The 21,098-nt window shown below is 38.3% G+C and overlaps 1 protein-coding gene across 2 annotated transcripts in view; it reads left to right on the forward strand.

The window, feature by feature from the left end:
- TMTC4 (transmembrane O-mannosyltransferase targeting cadherins 4) overlaps positions 1-21,098 on the forward strand; it is a 51,022-nt gene that overhangs the window by 12,098 nt on the left and 17,826 nt on the right. For both annotated transcript variants that reach the window (XM_005516468.3, XM_088051962.1), the window contains 5 exons: positions 1,353-1,440; positions 12,069-12,166; positions 13,330-13,422; positions 16,771-16,932; positions 17,702-17,904. In XM_005516468.3, the coding sequence (XP_005516525.1) occupies positions 1,353-1,440; positions 12,069-12,166; positions 13,330-13,422; positions 16,771-16,932; positions 17,702-17,904 (644 nt within the window). The remainder of the gene's footprint in view (positions 1-1,352; positions 1,441-12,068; positions 12,167-13,329; positions 13,423-16,770; positions 16,933-17,701; positions 17,905-21,098) is intronic.

Below are 21,098 nucleotides of genomic sequence, written 5' to 3' on the forward strand. Positions count from 1 at the left end.
TCCTTTTTCTGTTCCATACACAAAATGGGACAACTGGTATCTTATGCAAGAACTGAAGTTCCTGCTTTTGTCCCTGAAATATGATCACAAAAAGTGAATTTAAAAAGAAAACCTGTAGCAGTTCTGCCCTGCTTCTGTACATCTCCAGAAAACATGGAACTCAGCACTCCAGGAAGCAGAGCTAGACTGAAAAATAAGGGGCATTTCCATGATCCTTGCTCTGGGTGTATGTTCTAGTGAGTTTCCAGCATCAGGGCCTGTACAGTCCCATACCAGCTCCATGTCATGATTTTCACAAAAATTTTGTGGTGTTATCCTGACACTTGTGTAATTAAGAAATGAAGATCCAAAAGTGTCTTGCTCTGTCTCAGCAAGTTATTGTAAATACAGTTTAGAGGCTTTAACCAAAGCTTACAGATAGCCCTGAGATTGCACTTGATTTAAATAGGTTGGCACAGATCTTGAGTACAGAGGTCCCAGGATGTGCTTCTTGTTTTCTTTTGCATTAGTACAACCTCTGTTTCAAGATGCAGTTGATGGTAGCTCTTATGCAGTCAGTTAATATAACACAAAAGACTGCCAGAGGGGGATGATTTTTTTTTTTTTTCCCCTGAATCTGCAAACTGGAAGCTATTTGTCCATTCTGAGTGTTCAGACTGTAATTTGAAGGCTGGCTTGTCTTCCAAAAGTGAACAGTTTTGATTTGTGTTTCAGCAGAGCTGCCAATTTAATTGTGGTTCAGGATGTTTGGCTTCCAAGCCATGTAATGGCTTCAATTTGAAAGAGAGTAGATTTAGATTAGATATTAGGAGGAAATTCTTTAGTGTGAGGGTGGTGAGGCACTGGCACAGGTTGCCCAGAAAAGTTAGAGATGCCCCATCCCTGGAAGTGTTGAAGGCCAGGTTGGATGCAGCTCTGAGAAACCTGGTCTAGTGAAAGGCTGGGGGGAGGTTGGAAGGAGATGGTATTTAAAGTTGCTTCCAACCCAAACTGGTTTATATTTTCATGTTCTCTAAGTGTTCTGCTGAAATGCAATTTGATCCAAAAAACAGATGGAATTGTGTAGAGTCTAAATTTTATTCAGTGAAGTCCTCCTTCATTTCTTAAAAAAAGATTCCATAAACTAAAATTTTCATAAACCAAAGACAAACCATTTATGTAGTTGATACTAAGCAATACCCAATAAAAAATAGGATGCATCTTAAAAACTGGATATGACTAATCCAGTAAACCAAGTTAAAGAAAAAAAAAGTGATACAGTTATATTCTATTATACATTTCACTTTTTATGTGTTCCTTTACTTCAGTTTTTTTAAGAATAAAAATCTGATAATTTTTTTTTTTTTTTAAAGGTTGCTGGGATTGTTGGCAGAGCTGACCTACTGTGTGCCCTGTTCTTCTTGTTGTCATTCCTTGGCTACTGTAAAGCATTTAGAGAAAGTAAGCATTCTGTTTGCCCCTTTTATCCTATTGCATATATTTTCAGCATTTGTACATTTCAGTGGAGCATAGCAAAATTTAAAATGCCAGATTGATTTGTTTACCCTCATGAAATATTTTTTTTTTTAAAAAAAAACCTGCTTTAGCAGCTATTTATTGTTATAAATTTTGGAAAGGTTGCTGTCCCTAATTCTTGTTAAATACTGAATTTAATTTAAGAAGAGTCCACTTTATGATAGGCTTATTTGCTAAATGTTTTATTGTTTAGAAGTATAATGATAAGCATTTTAGAAATAAATCAAACCTACAAATGTATATGCTTAAATATTTTACTACTCTTTATGCCATTATGTTGGGATGTCTTAAATGGGAGTCAACTTTTTGGAACATTTCTTGTCTTTTTAATGAATTGCAAAGATTTATTCCTGTGACTAAGCCTTCTAAATTCCTGCAATATGCAAGTGCTGGCATATAATGCTGAATATAGAGTTATTCATAGAGTTTTTGTAAGACAGCTGTGTTTAACACAAACAATTACTTGGCAGATGTTTTTTCAAGTGAGCTCTCAGATCTCTGGTATTATTTGATCCGAATGCAGGTTGGCAGTTCAAATACAGTTGTGGAGAAATTATCTTGGGGGCTCTGTTAAATAAGCACACAAGAGAGCACGAGTTCATGACTGTGAAAAGCTGTGCAGGACATGCAGTCTGGTATCTGAATGTGCTCCAGCACAGAAAATAGGGGACTCATTGGCTCATTGGGTGAGCCCACAAGGAGCTGTGTTGTGAAGAGCTTGTCTGTCATTCTATTATTCTATAATCCTATTGATTAGGCCATGATTAATGATTAACCAGAGCTGGCATGGTATTCTAGAGGTGCCTGAGCTGATCTGGCTTAACAGCATAGTTATGGCATCACAGGGACCTCGGTGTGGGTTAGTCCACAGTGAGCTGTGAGATGCTGTGAACAGCTCCTGCTGGTTCAGTTTATGTTGTTTGGAACTATTATGCATATTTCTATTGCTGATACAATAGGTTTATCTTGCCTTTTCAAATGTTACTTAGGATGATTTCTGTTTTCTTCAGATATATTTTTCTTCCCTTTGAGTAGGTTTAATTTCTTTCAACTGAGCTAATGATTTCTTGATGAAAATTGGTTTCTTGCTTGTTTGTTTATTCTTTTCTGACCTATTTTATTGGATATGATTGTGCTTATGATGTTTCTTTTATTAGTGGTAGAGTAAGACAGACAAATCAAAATATTGCTGTTATCTGGTTTCCAGTGTCTCGGGTAGACAGGTAGGCTTATATGGCAGGGGTAATAATCTTTGCTTGAAGAACTCAAGAGCCAAATTCTTAGGATGACTGCTGGAGACAATTATATAGGACTCTCTAATTATTTTGTTATAGAGGACATCTCGGGAATGATTAAGAATGTGTATTCTGGTTAAGGATGCTCTTCAACTTGTGAAGGCCAGTTTAATAGCTTTTAGAAATCAGTGTCAATGTAATAATATTCTTGGACTGAAATTTGTATCACTGATGCAGAAGAAGGAAAATGTTGCAAAGACAAGATACTAAGCAGCCCTTGCTGATTTTTATTGGGCATTACCTCATAATAGGGGAGCAGATGTGTCTTTGAAGCAGTTTTGCCAAGGAAAATTACAGTCTGCCAGCATTGTTTTTCAGGTCAGTTTTCAATGTTTACTGTCACTTTCGCTGCCTGGTTTTCCTTCAGCAACTTCTTGAAGTTTAGACTTTCTCTGTACACAAGAATTTGTATCCACGTTACATACTTGAGTCTTTCACCTTGATTGCTGCAAAAGCACACTACTGACTCATCAGCCAGGAGCTTATCAGCCAGGCACTCCAGACCTTTTTCTGCAGAGCTGCTGCCCAGGCCTTAATTGTTGCATGGTGTTGAGTTTGATCTCCATGAGGCCCATTCCCCCAGCTTTTTATAGGCCCTCCAAGCAACAGTCCTGTTCCCCATTGTACCCATCTATCCTCTAGCTGAACCCCACCAAAGACCACAAGCAGTTTTACTTGCTGCCCTTACTGTAATTTTTTTTTCCTTTGTGGAGGGGAGGTTGGTCTACATGAGGGAGCTACATGATAAAGACAAGGGGCAAGGGGTGCAGTTGCACTGGGAAAGGTTTCACCTTGATGTAAGGAAGAATATTTTTACAGCAAGAACAGTCAATCACTGAACAGTCTCCCCAGAGCTGTGGCAGAGTCCCCACAACTGGAGATCTTCAAGATGCATTTGGGCAGGGTTCTAGGTGATCTCATCTAGGCTCCCTTTCCCACAAAGATTGGACCCAGTGATCTCTGGAGGCCCCTTCCAACCTGAGCTGTTCCTGTGGTTCTTTGTATGAAAGGTTTTATGGAAAGGTAACCAAATATGAGGAAGTGGCTGTGGTAGAATATGACTCTTCAGTGGGTTTGCAGAGTAAATAGAAAGTTTTACCCTTGGTATGAATTTCCTTCTTTTGTGAACAGTTCTTCTAGGTACTCTCAAAGAATAGGTTAAATAAGGAGTAAAGAACTTTAATCTGACTTTAGCTGAATTTGATTCTGCACAGATTGAGGGAGTCAATCCCAAATGTAAGCTGGTCTTACTGTGAATATAAGAATATGCATTTTAAGAATATGCACATATAATTTAAAAAGCAGACAACATCTCCTAAGCAGCAAAGAAAAAGTACTTTTTCTTCTCTTAGAAGGCTGTCGTTCTGATGTCAGATCCTCAAGATCCAAAATGTCTGTGAAACTGCCAATGCATGTTGCTAGTTCTAGAGCAAGTTAACAGCTGTTATTATGTCATTTTCTAGATGCCAAGAGGGTAATTTATCTTTGTGAAATAAACTTCGTTTGTGAGAAAGAGGAGAAAACAACCAAAAACTCTTATGTATAGGTTTATGTTCCTAATCAAATAGAGATGCTTTTTGGTGATCCTACACAAAAGTGGATTGTACCAGATTGTTCTAACATCCTTTTTTCTTTTGTCTGCTGGACTTTTTGTATATTAAAGACAAGCATGGCCCTAAACTGTAGGTCAACTGCATGTCTTTGTTCCTGGATTTGGCTGTCACATTTATATAGAGCTTAGCTCACCACATTTTTACAAAGAGTAGGGGAGGACTTATCAAAGGTTGATTTTTTTTGTTGTTATTTGTTACAAATAGATGCACTGTGGTGTGACTCTTTTGAAGCACTTGAAAGTGCTTGAAAGTTAAGTACAACTCTTAAGACCATCGAGATCTGTGGACTGTATTTGTATTGTCTTTTGAATATGGTTACCAAAACATGTTTGATGGCAGTTTGTTTTTATTTCATGAACTTTAAAGTGAGCATCAGAGTAAAACAAACACTGAAAAGCCTAATGTGATGCTACTGATATGGTTGGGTCAGTAACATATATTGTTTGGCTACCAGGTCATCCCAGTGCTATTTATCAGACAGATTATCTAAGTTTTTAATAAAGAACCTGACTATTCTTGCAACAAGGTGATGTGAAATTTGTGTATGACTGAATTAAAAAAATATGTTAATGTTTCAATAGTTTGGACACAGATAATGAATTGTCATTCCTTAAAGAAAAGGGGTCAAAAGTCATGTGTGAGAGACTTATTTTCACTTGAGAAAATTAATATAAAGATTTATAATTTTTTTTGCGTGGGAGTAGAAATGCATAAAATGTCTGAGGAAGATTTGGAAGCACTATGGGGAAAGTAAATGTAATAATGAAAACAGTCAGGAGATCAGAAAAATATCAGTGTCAGACTGGAAAACATCCAATGGAAAATAATTGTTTTTGTAAAGCTCAAGATATACTGCAGCTTGTTTACCTGATTTATTTGTGGTTTCAGTGGATTTTTGGGTAGACAGGTTCTTTTAGCCAGAATCTGAAGCTTTTTTTTTTTTTTTTTTAAGTATAGGCATTTAATTTTGTGGGCTATAATTATGTCTTACTGAAGTTCTACAATTCTGTTACTTTTCCCAGTATACCGTTTTTGAAGTTAGCATCTTTGAAAGGATAACATTTATAATTGCAAGGAACTAATCTGTTGTTCTCATTCTGTCCTGCTATTTTAAACACAACTGTGGGGACAAATCCACTGCATAGGCTTTGGAGACAGCAAGAGCTGACAACTGTTTAGGTATGTTCTGAAGGGAATTGTGGTTTATTAACTTTGTTGAATTTTAATGCAGCTTCTCTGGGAATTCATAAGGCAATTTAAAACTGGTGTAGTGTTCATTTTTGCCTTCCTTTGTCTTCAGTTTTGACAGTGATCCAGTTGCATGTATTTGCCATCTGCACTGGTGATCTCTGAGTAACATAAAATAAGGAGTTCATGACTTGATCCATGTGAATAATACTGGTGTAGATATCAAATACGACATCAACTCTTTGCTCATATGCTATGACATCTAAAAATTACTTTGCTCTGGTTGTGTGTTTCTGCTTTGTTCTGTGTAGATGTCAATCATCTACTAGTTCACTGCTAATTTATTAAAGCATGCAAAGTAGCGATGAGTTTTGTGAATATTGCAGGTTTATATTATGGAAGTATTCCTACAGATTGGAAACATTTAAGTCTCCTGTGTGAAAGAGATCATTGTTAAGATATGGGGAATTCATTAGCTACTGTGCAATTGGTCAAGAGGTATTTGCTGTTGTTAAACATGTGGGCCCCGATTTTTCAACTGTGCCCTATTGTTCATATTTGAACACATTGGGAGGGAATAGTTGCAAGTGAAAAACCTAATATTTTTTGTTTTTAGTTGGCTGAGGAAACACAATGACCTTTTTTCTGGTAGAATTAATGCTAACTTTCACTTGTCCAAGGTGTAATTCAGGGGATAGATGCTTCCTTCAGTGTGGTCTCTAGGTAATGAGTTTGAGATTGCTGGATATGTTTAGGAATGGCATTTCTGACTGTAATATCATTATTAAGCTGAGCTGAGCTGCAGTGGTATGTACATTTGGAGACAGACAAGGAGATCTTGGGCTTAACTTAATTCTGACAGTGGATTCTTATGGGATCTTTTAAGACTAGCTAATTCTTCCCTCTTTGCTTAACAATTCATGAGCAGGGAAATCTTAGAGCTTGGTTAGAAGAGTATTTGTAGCAGTTTAGTTGAAAGACACCATCCCCACAGACAAGGCACATTAATGGAATATATGAGTGTTTGTGATCTATTTCTATTAAAAAATAAAACTTCCTGCAGGAGCTCAATGTGACTTACTTTGCTTCAGCCTTCAGGGGAGTAGGTGCTGTCACGGAATCAGTTGCTGTGTTTCACATGAAGATGGTTGACTCCTTAAACTGCTCCAAGCTGTCACCTGGCTGACTCTTAAGTTGCTCAGCTGGGTTTGAAGAAGGAAATGCTGAATGCCGAAGTGTCTGAATTGGTAGTCATTGCTTTGGATATTGTTAGTTTGGCTTTACAATAAAACTAAGCTTGGTAGTTTAAATGTAGCATTTTCTTCATATCCTTCACTTCAAAGGAGTTTGTTTTCATGGACCTGTGGATTTAGGACACCAGAAAATAAGGTCTCTTGAAATAGGATTAGTGTTTAAGTGCACTGTCAATGTGTTGCTCGTAAATTTAGGATCAGTCAATTCTGCACTATAAAACACTTTGTGTATGCATCCTTGCCCTAGAAATGCTTCTACTCAAGTCTAGCAGTCTAAATGGAGGAGCTCTCATGGCTTGTTTATGGCTTACCTTGGTATTTTATTGAATCCCCTCAACTTTGGAAAGGAAGCTTCATGTACTCCTAAAGAGGGACCATCTGAGCAACGCTTTTTGGGTTTGTGTAGAAACACTGTATTCTTCCAGCTTAAAAAAAAAAATAAGCAAGTACTCTATTTCTTTGGCATGCTTACAGTTTTGTCCATCTGTTAGTGGCAAAATGCCCACTCACAATATGGCGTACCAGTTTCAACCAGGCACAGGTGCCAATGAAAGATCAGTTTCGTTTTCTGACACAGGATTTTTCTGGTGGGAAACAGCGCCATATTAGGGGAATATGCTTTGTTAGATTGATTACTTCTGTTGGCACATGTATATCTCATAATAAGCACTTGTGCAGTGCTTTACAATTTCAAATCAATGTTAAAAAAAAAAAATATATATATAAAATTGAAGGCATTGCTGAATGATGGTCTTTTGTATCTATTTTGCCAGCCTAGTTTACTGAGATTTCTGCAGTTGAAGCAGGGGATGGTGGGGATGGAAGGGTGTTGTGCATATTGGCTCAGGAACAAGAACGAAATAAAATGTTTCATAATTCAGATTCTTTCTCTTTGAAGTTTAATCACTGGTGAATTTTGATAATATTACAATTCTCTGTATAACTGTTGATTTTTTGAGCTTGCAAAAGAAAACAAAGGAACAGAAATTTTGCTTTTCAGGAGAAGATCTTGTTCACAGAATCGTGGAGTGGTTGGAGTGGCCTTGAGGTCACCTGAGCTGATCTACCCACACAGGGTCACCTAGAGCCAGCTGTCCAGGAGGCTTTACTGCAGGATTTTGCAGCTCCCCTCATTAAATCATGTGGGGTTCCTGGCAGATCATTTTTCCAGCCTGACAAGGTCCTTCTGTATGGCAGCACAACCCTCTGGTGTATTGGTCACTCCTCCCTGCTTGGTGCCTCAACAAATGTGCTGAGGGTGCCCTCTTCCCCATCATTCAAGTCATTAATGAAGATGTTGGATAGGACTGGACCCAGTATTGACTCCTAAGTGCACTGGCCTTCAATTAGACTTTGTGCAACTGACCACCACTATCTGGACAAGCCATTCAGATAGTTTTCAGTCCACCTCACCTCACTGTCTCCTCATCCAGCCTGTTCAACAACAGCTTCTTTGATGGGAGACTGTTATGAGGCCTTACTGAAGTCCAGGTCTTTGATGCTCAGTTCTTGAGACCTTCATTATTTCTCTTTTGCTGTGTGCTTTTATCATCTTTGCAAGTCCATGCTTAAGCTTGACTTTGCTGGGCAAGCTGAGACATTTCTTGCATCTGAGACTTGGGACATTCTCAAGAAGACAAACTTGTTTATGCACAACTTTGAGCATGTGCCTGTTGAATGGCTACTGTTTTCTTTTATTTGGCTAGACCATTTCTCCAGGCCAGATTGGATGGGGCTCTGAACAACCTGGTCTAGTGGAAGGTGTCCCTGCCCATGGCAGTGGGTTTGGAATCAGATGACCCATAAGGTCCCTTCCAAACCAAACTATTATATGATTCCATGTTTTTTTCCAGTTTGTCAATGGAATTCTGACTTCTCCTTTGTATGCTTCCTGGCCATTACAGCCTGGCAGCACTTCTGGTCTTAATGAGCATATTTCTTATTCCATCATCCAAATGGTGTAAGGACAAAGGAAGAATCCAGTACAGAATATTATCTTTACTTTATTTCATAGCAAGCTAGTATCTTACTGTAGTTTTCCAGCTGTTATTTGTACCCATTCTATAACAACTTCATGCAGCCCGTATTTTTTTGTGGCATATTTCACACTGCTTCCAGTGATAATCTTACACCTTTCCAAAGTCAAGGTATAGGATGTTTACAGATTTCCTTTTATCAGGAAGATTTTATTTTTTTTTTTCTGTCCAAGTCAAAAGATATATTTAGTTCTGTATAAATGACTAAAATATTTGACAAAAAATTGATCATATTTTTTTATGTTTAAAGTGTCATCTAGAAAATATTTTATGTAGGTGTAGTGATTTTTGACCAGTCAGCTTAGGTTTGTGTCTGTAGTCTATCCTTTCATATTTTTGTTCCTTTTCAAAAGTAGACATGTAGGCATTGTTTTATTTTATTTCAAACTCCTGGATTCTCATGTATTTTTCATGATTTCTCAGAGGTAACAGTTGAGGTTACTTTGGCTTGTACAGGACTTGTTGAGGTGAATGTAACCAATCGTGAACTTCTCTATGAATTCCATGTCTTGTAGTTCACTGTTTTTGCTTTTGTTCTTCCTCTCTTTCTGCTGATGCTGTACTTGCCATCTGATTGCATCTGACCTTTTTGGGAAAAAATTAATGAAGAGGGCACAGAACACTTCTGTTCTCTTGGCATTGTCCATTTTATTTCTCAGTGAATATTGGAATAACTGCTTCCTCACTATTCTTACCAATATATCTGTGGAATTGTGGGGTTTTGTTCTTTACATTTACAAACACACAAAATTTACATTTTCTCATTTTGTGATGTGACCTTTCTGTGTTTGTTTTTCTGTATGAATGTGCTGCTATTACACTTGTACTTGATGATTTCACCTAGTGCCCTTTTTACTATTACTCTTACATTTTGAATCATCAAAGCATTTGTGAATTGCCAGCTGGTCTCTTACTATATATACTTCCCACTATCTTCTGTGTTAAGATAATTTGTGTTTGTGTACTGAATACTGCTTCTCTGAGAAGTGCTTAGTTGTCCTAACTCCTTTCCACTAGAATTAGATTCTGAGAAGAAGAAATCTCTCAATGGAAAAAAGTCTATTTCCATAAACACAGTAAAGTCCATTGACTGTCTTCACTATTTTCCTTTTTACACTTAATAAGGATGGTTGACAGTCATTTTGTGAACAGTCAGTTACTTTGCCTTCTATCCTTGGATTCTCTGTGCTGGTTGATTCCTACGTTAAACAAAAAAAATCAAAAACAAAATCAAGCAAACGAAAACCAAACTGGTTTTCAAGAACTAGCTGAACAGTCTGTTGTACTGCAAAGTCTGAAAAGTTGAAGAGCTCCTTGAAGGGATGTATTTAGACAGAATTATTTCTGTCTTAGCAGTACTCATAGAACAAATGGTGAAGTTCTTTCCTCCATGAGTTGCAACCCTCAGCTGTTCTTCTGTATAATTGATGTGGGCTGGAGTTTCCCTTTTGCATTTTAATTTTTCTACTTCCAATATCTCTTTAGTCATTATGTATTTTGTATTTTTTTGCTTTGTTTTGGTATTATTCAGATGTGTATGACTTCTTTCCTAAAAGAAGGTTTTCTTTTATAACATTTGCACCTCTAATGCCAAGTCTTACCTCACCTCTGGAGACATAATTTGGAGTGGAGGGAGAAGGATCAAATGTCCTCTGTGTATTGCAAGAATGAGTCTCAGACATCTTAGTATTCACTCTGCTGAAGCTTTAGAAGTCTTAGGTAAGAAAGGAATGATAGAAGTAACCTCAAAACCTGTTCTTTGACATATTTGTATTAAAAGTTTGGAGCTCTCTGCTACAAAAGAAGTAGCCTGGTTCAAAATTAAAGAAGAGGCCAATGTCAGCAGATCCTTTTCACACATATGGTTATGATTTGTATCTGACCCCAACAACTTTTCAAGTAGTGTACTGGTTTCCCTGTATCATTAGGGCAGAGTTACTTCTCTGAAGGGTGTTCAGCTGCATTTAATTAGGTAACTTAATCCCTAAAGGTGTCCTCTTCTTATGGCTAGTTATAAAGGAAGCCTAGTGTAGTAGCTTAGGTGTAGGTGCCTATTTCTGGTGAAATTAATCTTAATCTTGCCATTTCCCCTTTCCATAGACCATTATTGCAGTTCTCTTCAAGCAGTGAGGGTCAAACCTGCATTAGCAGTAGAGGAGAACTGTTCTAGAGATCAAGGGAAGTAGGAAAAGGATTCAGTCAATGAATGCAGAGTTCAACTTTGTTTTTTCACATGCCAAGTCAAAGATTGATTCTTGTGATGCCTGTAGAGCCCCTGTTACTTGAATCAAGCAACTGCCTCTGAATGAGCAGAGTGCTTCCCTCTGTTGCTTGCACCTACGGAGTAGAGGTTGTGACAGATATGTTTTCATGTGAAGTACCCATGTATTCTGTGTGTGGTAGTACCTTAGCTGAAGTAGGGTTTATTGTTGTATTAATCTCAGATATGCCTGCTTGTAGTACCCAAAATCAGCTACATGGTACAGTCTTTAAAGACTTTTACTTTGAGTAGAAGCTGTAGTTGCTCTTGATCTCTTAACCCCAGAGTTCCTCACCCTGCTGTAAAACTGCTTCCCGAGTGCAAGGACTAACTGCTTCTGCTCAGCTGCTGACATTTTTGAGCTCCATAGCATTCTATCACAGTGATAATAAAATGACACGAGGTACTTGCTGAATGCAGCAGCCCTGGAGAAGCAGCTCATTGTGCCTTTGTAGACTAGGCTGCAGTTAAAACAGCTTGTGTGTGTGACACTTTATGAGTAACTATTATAAAGAATTTCTTGTTCTTATGATAGCTTGGAAGAGAGGGGCCAGTAATGACAGGGCTCTAGATAAGGATGATAAATGCCTCTAAATATTGGGAATTAACCTTTGAAGATGACAAATTGTGAAAATTATGCGGAGCTTCTGCCATTCTAATTAATCTGGCTAAAACATTGAGCAAATAGGGAGATTTCTAATGTCTCCAAAACCAGAAAATTACCGCAATAAAGGGACAAATGCCAGCATATTGCAGGAGGTGCTCTATGCTTTTTAAATCTTTGTATCTGGATCTTGACTGTTAGAAAAGACTGCGATAATAAATGCTATTTATTTTTTTAATTCATAGTTTAATTTACCTTTAAATGTATAAAATGCCTAAAGATATGACATTCTTTATTTTGACAGATAAGGAAGGACATACATTTTCTGTATTCTGGGTGCTGGTGAGTGTTGTCCTAGGTGCAATAGCCATGCTGTGCAAAGAACAAGGAATTACAATACTGGTAAGAATTTTCTTATTAAGTGAATTTTGACCTCAGCATCTGTCAGACATAGTTGTAGAGTCTACAGAAATTAATCTTCTCCACAGCAAATGACATGCACAACTTTTTATTCTGTTCAGAAAACTAGCTAATGTTGACAAAAAGCAGTATTCTAGTAGATCTGTCTTAACTGTATCTTTGCCAATCTGTTAGAGGTTTTCACTTTAACTTTTGTAAGAAGGTTGCATATAGGTTTGCAAAGTTTAAAGGTTTCACTTTCATGAGCATTAGTTTCACTTTTCTTGCTCTTGTTTTTGAATGTAATTCTTGAGAAACCAGCTCTTTGCTTCACCTGGAACTAGTTTTACTGTTTGTTTTTTTCTATTTAGTCTTTAGAACAGTGAGGTAATTTCTGAAATTATTAGAATATAGAATAAATACTCAAGAATTATCATGTGATATGCTAAAACTTTGAAGTGGAAATACTAAGGCTTGATTTTGCTGGTAACCTCAATAGAATTACCCCTGGATACATTTATATATTTTGCTTGCCTGCTTCGAGGTAGTATGTGCAAAGCACTGAGTATGTTCTAGTTTTATGTGTAGTGGCTGATGTCATACAGAATTCCTTTTTTTTTTTTTTCCCCCACCCAGCAACTTGCACTGTGTTTATTGCTGTAATTACAAGAAAAACAAACCTGATACCTCTTAAATCTTTCTAAGCCTTTGTCTGTACCCTTTAAAAACAGTATTTCTGAAACCTGGAAGTCCAAGGATACCATAGAACAAAAAATAAGTAGAAGTTTTAAAGGAATTCCACCTTACTGATAGAAGACTTGACTTTTGACAGCTTCATTTACACTGCAGAGCATTTGGGGAAGAGGATGGAGGGCAGAATTCTGTTGTGACCATGCATATGTTATCTAGCTTGCTGGTACATGGTATTCCCTGAAGGGTTATTCCATGTAGCTGAATTCCCATTACAGTAAAATGTTTTTCTACTCATCTGAGCTCTATTTACAGTTTTGCCATCATTACTACCAATGTATCTCTCTACTTGTTTGGAATCAGAATTAAGATGTACAGTAAGTCATTGTAGAAGTACAATTCAAGATGCATTTAAAAGCAAGTCTTTGTGGTTAGCTCCTTCATCTTATGCTGTTATTTTTCTCTTGGTTCCTTAGGGTTTGAATGCAGTGTTTGATGCACTGGTGATTAACAAGATAAATCTTTTGGAGCTCATTCGAAAGTTACTGTATAAGGATAAGTCATTGGAGGTGAGTCCCTGGATGTTTTGTTCATTCTTACAGATTATCTTCATTCTGGCTATTCAGACAGTTATGTCCTGAAAGACAAAGATTCAGCTTCTGACAGTTTTGTTGTTGTTGAGAATTAGGAAAAAAAACTCCAAACCAACCATTCAAAAAAGGTGTTGGTAGTCAGTCTAGTAAGGCAATGTGCTATGACAGCTCTGCAGCAACATGAGTAGTAATGGGGTATTGTTAGAATTGCATTGGATAGGGAAATCCCTCCCACAATTTTCTCAACAGTATGTTAAAAATGTTGTATGGAGCAGTTGACTGCTTGATGCAACAAGTTCTCCAGGGTCAGTAACTATACACCTGAAATGTATTGGTACTTGGTTTGGTCAGAATAAAGAGAGGGACAGATTTATTCAGATTCTCAGTGACATAGTTAGACAAGTACATTAAAAATATATTATGTTAAAGGATCCTAGTAGCTTTGGAGTTTAAAAGAAAAATTTATGTAAGCACTGATAGTTGCTAAGGATTGATTCTTTTGACTTTCATTGATGTGACTTTATCTGGTATTGTCTCAAGTGGAGTCTGGCACCTAGTATTAGCACTGGCAAGCAAATAACAGAAACAATCGGCCTCGGATCAATGATGGATAACAGCCAAATGGACCTACAGCCTACCAGAGCATCACTGCTGTTGAGCAGCTAAGATTCTCATCAACATTCAACATGGCAAATGAATATTCCTTGTACTTTGCCTCAGTCGGTGTTTTCACTGCAGAGGAGTCTCACTAATATTCCTGAGTGTCACAAGTCCTGTGGGGCTCTCAAATTCCTTTGCAAGGAGTGAAATGAGGAGCTGCAGGGGAAATCAGGGGAAGCAGGTTCTCTAGAACTGAAATAATAGATTTGACCAAGGAGGACTAAATGAGGACTACAGGAGTGTTTCAGGCAGCAAACAGGAATGCTGGGGAGTTTTGCTGTATAAAGAAACTAATGTTAACTAGAATGTGACAAGGGAAGCATTTAGAGCCGTAGGGATCTAAAGCAGAGCTAAGTGCCAAATTAAGTGCTGGAAACAAACGGTAATAAGTAGAACCTCAGGAATAGGTGGCCAGTCAGCCTCACGTCAGTGCTTGGTAAGATCATGGAACAGATCCTCCTGGAAGTTATGTCAAAACATGAATGACAGGGAGGTGACTGGAGACAGCCAGCACAGCTTCACCTAGGGCAGATTGTGCCTGACTGGTCTAATGCCTTCTGGAGGGAAGAAGAGAGGGCTCCAGGGAGACCACCTCTTTAGGAAGCCTGTTCCAGTGTTTGACCAGTAATAAATTCTTTACAATGAGGGTGGTGAGGCACTGGAACAGGTTACCCAGACAAATTGTGGATACCCCTCCCCTGGAAGAGTTCTGGCCCAGACTTGACAGGGCTTTGAGCAAACTGATCTAGCAAAAGATATCCCTTTGGCATCCCTCCCAGCTCAAACGATTCTATGATTCCAGGAAATGTCAGAGTCAAACCTTTTTGGAGGATTATTCTTTAAGCATGAAGAGCTCAGAGCGTGATGCTTCTGTTTAGAAGAAGAACTTTTAAATGGTTCTGTCTCAGTGCAGAAAACATCAGATGTGCCTTTTCCGTTTTATTCTTTTGGTAGAAGTAATTAATTTTAGCTCCTGCTACCTGCAAAAATCTGTTCTGCTCTTTCCAAGGAAGCATATCTAAGATTGTTTTGCTTTGTTGAAAGGCAGATCCCAAAAACTCTTCAAGTAAGAACATTTTTTCTTCTTGATTGAGACAAGTTTCATTTTCATGCCAGATTTCAGTTAGTTCTAAATCAGAGAGGATACAATAACACTTGTCCACTTTCACATTCTGCCTACTGAGAGATTTTGTGGCAATTGTGAAATCTGGCCTTTAAAACTGGATGTACTTCATTAAATGAAATGAAGCCCTGGGATAAGAGATTTTGTTATTAATGCTTCATAAAGCAGTTGTAAGTTTTCACTATATGTGGCTTTTTCATAGGACAGTTTTCTCCAAAATCTATTTTGTAGGAAAACCATTCCTAAATCCGCCTTGTAGTAACTTCGCTTACTGAGATGTCCAGGTTTGAAGCAGTTGAGCACAAAGGCTAGCTTATGTAAAATCAAAATTACAGATTGCTTTACCCTTAGGTATTCAACTAAATATTATATCATGACTCCGTTGTCAATTTCAAATACTAAAAACTGTCTGAAAATTCGTTTTTAATTTAAGTTTTCGATCCTTTTAGAAAAAAAGTATCTTCAGCCAGTGCACTGATGCCTGTCTTTGTTCAGAAAGCCTACTTTTTTTTTTTTAAAACTTCAGACATAGTTGACATTGATACCCTAAACAACTATGCTAGTCCTTGCTAAAAGCATATTCCACTAAGAGGTAACAATAATTATTGTGCCATATTAAAATTTTGACTGATGTGTTGTTATACTTACTGATGATTCTGTTTCCAGTCTCCACTGGTGAAGCTTGAAGAATCTCTACAGGTTTGGTACACTGGTTTGTTTTTTGGTTTGGGTTTGGTTTTTATTTTTTAATTTATGAAAATGATGTGTGCAGAAAGTGCCGTACATTATGGAGAAAAATATATAAAAGTCTGTCAGACTTACTGTCTACACCATCACTTCTTTATGTTTTATGTGAGTTTGCTTCTTTGCACCCAGAAATGTATATTATAAAATTCATGATGTAAACCAACTGAGTTAATGTAGATCAAACACAATTTTATACTTTTTCTGATCTTGAGTAATTTACCCTGAAGTAAGTGATTTGGGTGCCTGCCTGTCATTAGCTTTTTAATCATGTTTTTGGGTGTGAAAATTTTAATTTGGGTTCTAATTCCTCCCAGTTCCTAACTGTGCCATTTTCTTGCTATATACCTGCAATTTACCTCTAAAGTGGACAAAAATTTTCCATGACAAGCAGACAGCTGGAAACTGCTATTTAAAACAAAATCCCCAAAGTAATCATCTTCCATTTTCGAAAGAAAAGATGAATTAATTTTATAGGCTGTATACTAAAGGCTGTGTTCTGCTCAAATTCCCTGTCAAATTGATTGCCATGTAAAACTGCATCAGCTATAGAATTACAAAGGATTTGTAGAAGAGAGCCTCCTTGAACTAACAAGTTTTGTTTACTGATTGAGAAGGAAATTAAAATGTTTGCAAAAAATACTTTCCAATTAAAATGTCAACTCTAATAGCAAAAATGCACAGGAATAGCTTTTTCTTTCTGAGACAGAGGTGAGAAGGATGTGAATGTGTTGTGTAAGAGAACAAATACTGTTTCTGTATGAGGTGGGGTTTTTTTCTTTCTTTCTTTCCCGTAGAATGCTGGGCTGTTGAGGAAGGGGCTGCTTTTCAGGATAACTCTTTTGATGTGTGGAGGGGCTGCTATACTTTATATCCGCTGGAGGATTATGGGCACAGGGCCACCAGCTTTCACCGAAGTAGACAACCCAGCTTCATTTGCTGACAGTCTGTTTGTAAGAGTAAGTAATGAAGTTGCTTTTTTCTGGCCAGCTCAGAACATTTGTCTTTGTCATAAAATTGAGTTTCCTGTGTTTCTAGGAAACAATAAAGTGGGCAGTTTTTAAGTTTATAGATACGTGTGATGAGTTGCCTTCACTTGTGCTGCTGTGATGACTCTCTTCAATTTTATCTTTTTCAACAGTATACAGTGTATATTCCTTGCATTCAATTTAGCATGCACTGTACATATTGAAGTACTTTTCCATTTACTCAGTATTTTTCCCATGCATGCAAGAAATTAGCTTTTTCTGATTTTCATCCCTTTTCCACATACTGTGCTTGACTTTTCATCTTCTTTCACAACTAAAGAAAATAGCACAAAGTTTTAGTCTGGTGTATTTGGAGTATGTCTTGGCCACATACCTCTGGTGTCATTAAGCATCTTTCTGGAGATGGAGAAAGAAAGGTGAAGGCAGTGGGTGATGTCTTTTGATGTTTTCTCCTGTTGTACAAGATTGTTCTTTTTACGTATGAATATTGGTTGGACAGCACAGAATTGCATTTTCCTGCTCTGAACTAGAGAGCCACCTAGCTATGTTTAAAAGAAACTTAAAAATTAATTTCACAGCTGTAATAGTAATGGACATGTAAATAGTTGTAGTCTAACAGTATTCATGGCCTCTTTATTGTGCTATGAGGGAAATGAGGGAGGAGAGAAGGACTAAAGTTGCCTCCCTCCCCCCCCAAGTTTAGTATCAAATAAATGTTTGTTTTCTCTTTGACTGACAGGCTATAAACTATAATTACTACTATTCACTGAATGCATGGTTGCTGTTGTGTCCCTGGTGGCTGTGTTTTGATTGGTCAATGGGCTGCATACCCCTCATTAAATCCGTCAGCGACTTGAGGATAATTGCACTAGCAGCACTTTGGTTCTGCCTAATTGGTCTGATATGCCAAGCTCTATGCTCAGAAGACAGCCATAAGAGAAGGTAAGAGACAGTGATGAATTTTAAATGCCTGGCCAACTTGAGTAGAGTGTTATTTTGTTAAATCCACTACTGATAATTTTAACAATTCAGTGGAACCAGTGTCTAGCAAATGCAGTTCAAATAAATATTTATAGCTGTCATTACAGTTTTATCCCAGTTTGGGTCCATCACTGTATACCATCTAGTAGGAAACAGAGTTGGAGGAGGAGGCATGGATGGCTGCTTTATTTTTTCTTCTTAAATGGTATTCTGAGGTCCTTAGCACTGTAGGTGGTAAAAAGTAATATGTGCTCAGAACACAGTAGGAAATTATATTTGTTGTTGCCCTTACTTCTTACAAGTCATCATTTCCTTTAATTTTCTCCTAATAATGAAAGACGGGAGATGTGCTTTGAAAAGCAGGTAGGAATACTGCTCATGGTCATAAAGTTAAAAAGTAAAATGCTTGGTCCCTAGTATGTATTCAGAAAACAGTTTGTACTTTAAGAAAAAGAACTAAAAAATTTATTGTAAACTGTTCTTTCCCAATAAGGGCTTCTGTTTAACTTTGCAGGTTCTGTTCCCATGGATTCTATGTAGATTTAATTTCTCAGTTCCTTAAAATTTTTCAACTGCTCAATCACGAAGTGGTTTGAATTGGAAGAGACCTTAAAGGTCAGGTGGTTCCAGTCCCCATGCCACAGGCAGGGACACTTTTCATGAGACCAGGTTTCTCAGAGCCCTGTTTATCCTGGCCTTGAACATTTCCAGGAATGGGACACTATCACTATGCGTCCTTTTGAGAAGCCCATCTCCAGCTCTCTTGTCACCCCTTTTAGGTACTGGAAGATTGCTAGAAGGTCTCCCTGGAGCTTTCTCTTCTCCAGGATACACAGCTCCAACTTTCTCAGCCCTCTCACAGGAGATGTGCTCCAGCCCTCTCCTCATCTTTGTGGTGCACCTCTGGGCTCACTGTAACAGGTCCATGTCCTCTCTATCTTGGGGGCCCCAGAGCTGGATGCAGCACTCCAGCTGGGATCTCACCAGAGCAGAGTAGAGGGGCAGGATCACCTCCCTCGCCCTGCTGGCCATGCTATTGTAATGCAAGCCAGGATATGGTTGGCTTTCTGCACTGCAGGTGCACATTGCTGCATCATGTTCAGCTTCTCATCACTGAACACCCCCAGTCCTTCTTCTCAGAACTGCTCTCATGCCATTTCTGTCCAGCCTATCTTTGTTCTTGGGATTGCTCTGACCCAAGTACCAGACCTTGCACTTGGATTTCATGAGGTTTGCATCAGCCCACCTATCCTATCCAGGAGCCCCTGTATGGCATCCCTTCCCTCCTGTGTTGACTGCAGTGTACAGCTGGGTGTTGTGGACAAACCTGCTGAGGGCACGCTCAGTCCCACCATCCATGTCACTGACAAAGATGTTGAACAGTGCCTGACCCAACACCAGCCCTTGGGGAACACCACCCGTCACTGGACTCTGGACACTGAGCCATTGACTGCAACTCTGTGTGCAACCATCCAGCCACTTCCTTAGCAGCAAGAGGTCCAGCTGTCACATCCACGTCTCCAGTTTAGAGATGATGTCATGCTGGACAGTGTTAAATGCTTTGCACAAGTCCGGGTAGATGGTATCACTTGCTCTTCCTTTATCCAGCAATGCTGTAACTCCACTGTAGAGGGCTATAAAATTTGTCAGGCACATTTTTGCCTTAGTGAAGCCAGATTGGCTTTCACCAATCATCTCCTTATTTTCCAGATGCCTTAGCATATTTTCCAGGAGAATCTGCTCCATGATCTTGCCAGGCACAGAGGTGACCTACTGACCTAGTTTCCTGAGTCTGCCTTTTTCCCTATTCAAAACATGAAGGTTATGTCTCCCCTTTTCTAGTCCATGTGAACTTCAGCAGACTGTCATGACTTCTTAAGTATGATGGGTAGGAGCTCAGCACTATCTTAGCTACTTCATCCATCAGTTCCCTTGGGATCTGCAAGTGCACCTTACCAGATCCCAGAGAGCTGTGCGCCTTAGATGTTCTTGAACCTAACCTTTTCCTACAGCAGGCAGTTCTTCATTCTCCCAGTCTCTGCCTTATGTGACTTGAGCAGTGTGGTTGGAGCACTTGCTGGTGAAGTCTGAGACAAGACATTTATTGAATACCTCAGCATTCTCCATGTCCTGGGTAGCCAGGCTTCCCATTTGCTTCCAGAGAGGGCCCACATTTTCTGCAGTCTTACTTTTATCACCAGCACAAGTAATTCTATTGTTCAGAGTGCAAAATCTTTTCTAATTCTTTTCTTCTCATCCCTTCAAATGTTAGCAGTGTACCCACCTGCCTTTCTGCTGTTCCCATACTTATTTGTACAGATAAGTAATTTTGGGGAGGGGGTGGAACTCTTTCTGCAAGTCATGTCATACTTTCTAGTAAAAATTCACTTGCTAAGCCTTTATTGCTAAACAGTTTTTTAGTAAAAAGTGAAGACAAAAAGTATAATGAAGGCCTAGGACTTTATAGGAATGAGAAAAGACCAGGAGGATGCATCTACCTTACAGCATAGAGGTTAATTTGTAATAAATTACAATAAAAATTGCCATGCCCATGGCCTTTGTAAGAAATACCTGACATGGACTTGAGGTTCTTATTCCCTTAGGTCAGCTCTGTTATAGTGACGTACCTAGACTCTTTTGTCTGAGGTCTGTATAGTCCATAAACAGCTACCTGCTGAGGATGCTAGCATTGGTGCCTAAAAAAAGGAAGGCATACTGCTCTCAAAAAGTGTGTGTCTGTCTGTAGAAAGAGTAGATTACTAACTTCCAAGTGGTTAACCACAATGGATTCTACTCTTGATTTGTTAGGAGAAAAACCACCCTCTTGGTTGAATGTGCACCTAAGTTTCTTCTTTAACAGTGTTTATGTTTTTTCCCCCATTGCTGTCTTGCTAGGTCCAAAAATAGACATGTAACTTTTACTATTACTTTTCCTGCCTGTGTATTTTAAATAGGAGTTATGTTATTAATATGTAATGGGGCTATTTTCTGGCCTGGAAGCATGAATATTGCTTTTCTGGAAATTATAGCAATGGTTTTTAAAATGCCTCACTGAAATTTTATCTTATGGGCTCTCAAAGGCTGTGTTTAAATGCCCTGTTCTATATGCACATCCTTCTACAATGTTTAAATAAAGTTTATATGTTAAGTGGAAA

The sequence above is a fragment of the Pseudopodoces humilis genome, chromosome 2, assembly GCF_049639895.1.
Source record: "Pseudopodoces humilis isolate 2021_Gansu_Grassland_sample_001 chromosome 2, ASM4963989v1, whole genome shotgun sequence".
Lineage (NCBI taxonomy): Eukaryota > Metazoa > Chordata > Aves > Passeriformes > Paridae > Pseudopodoces > Pseudopodoces humilis.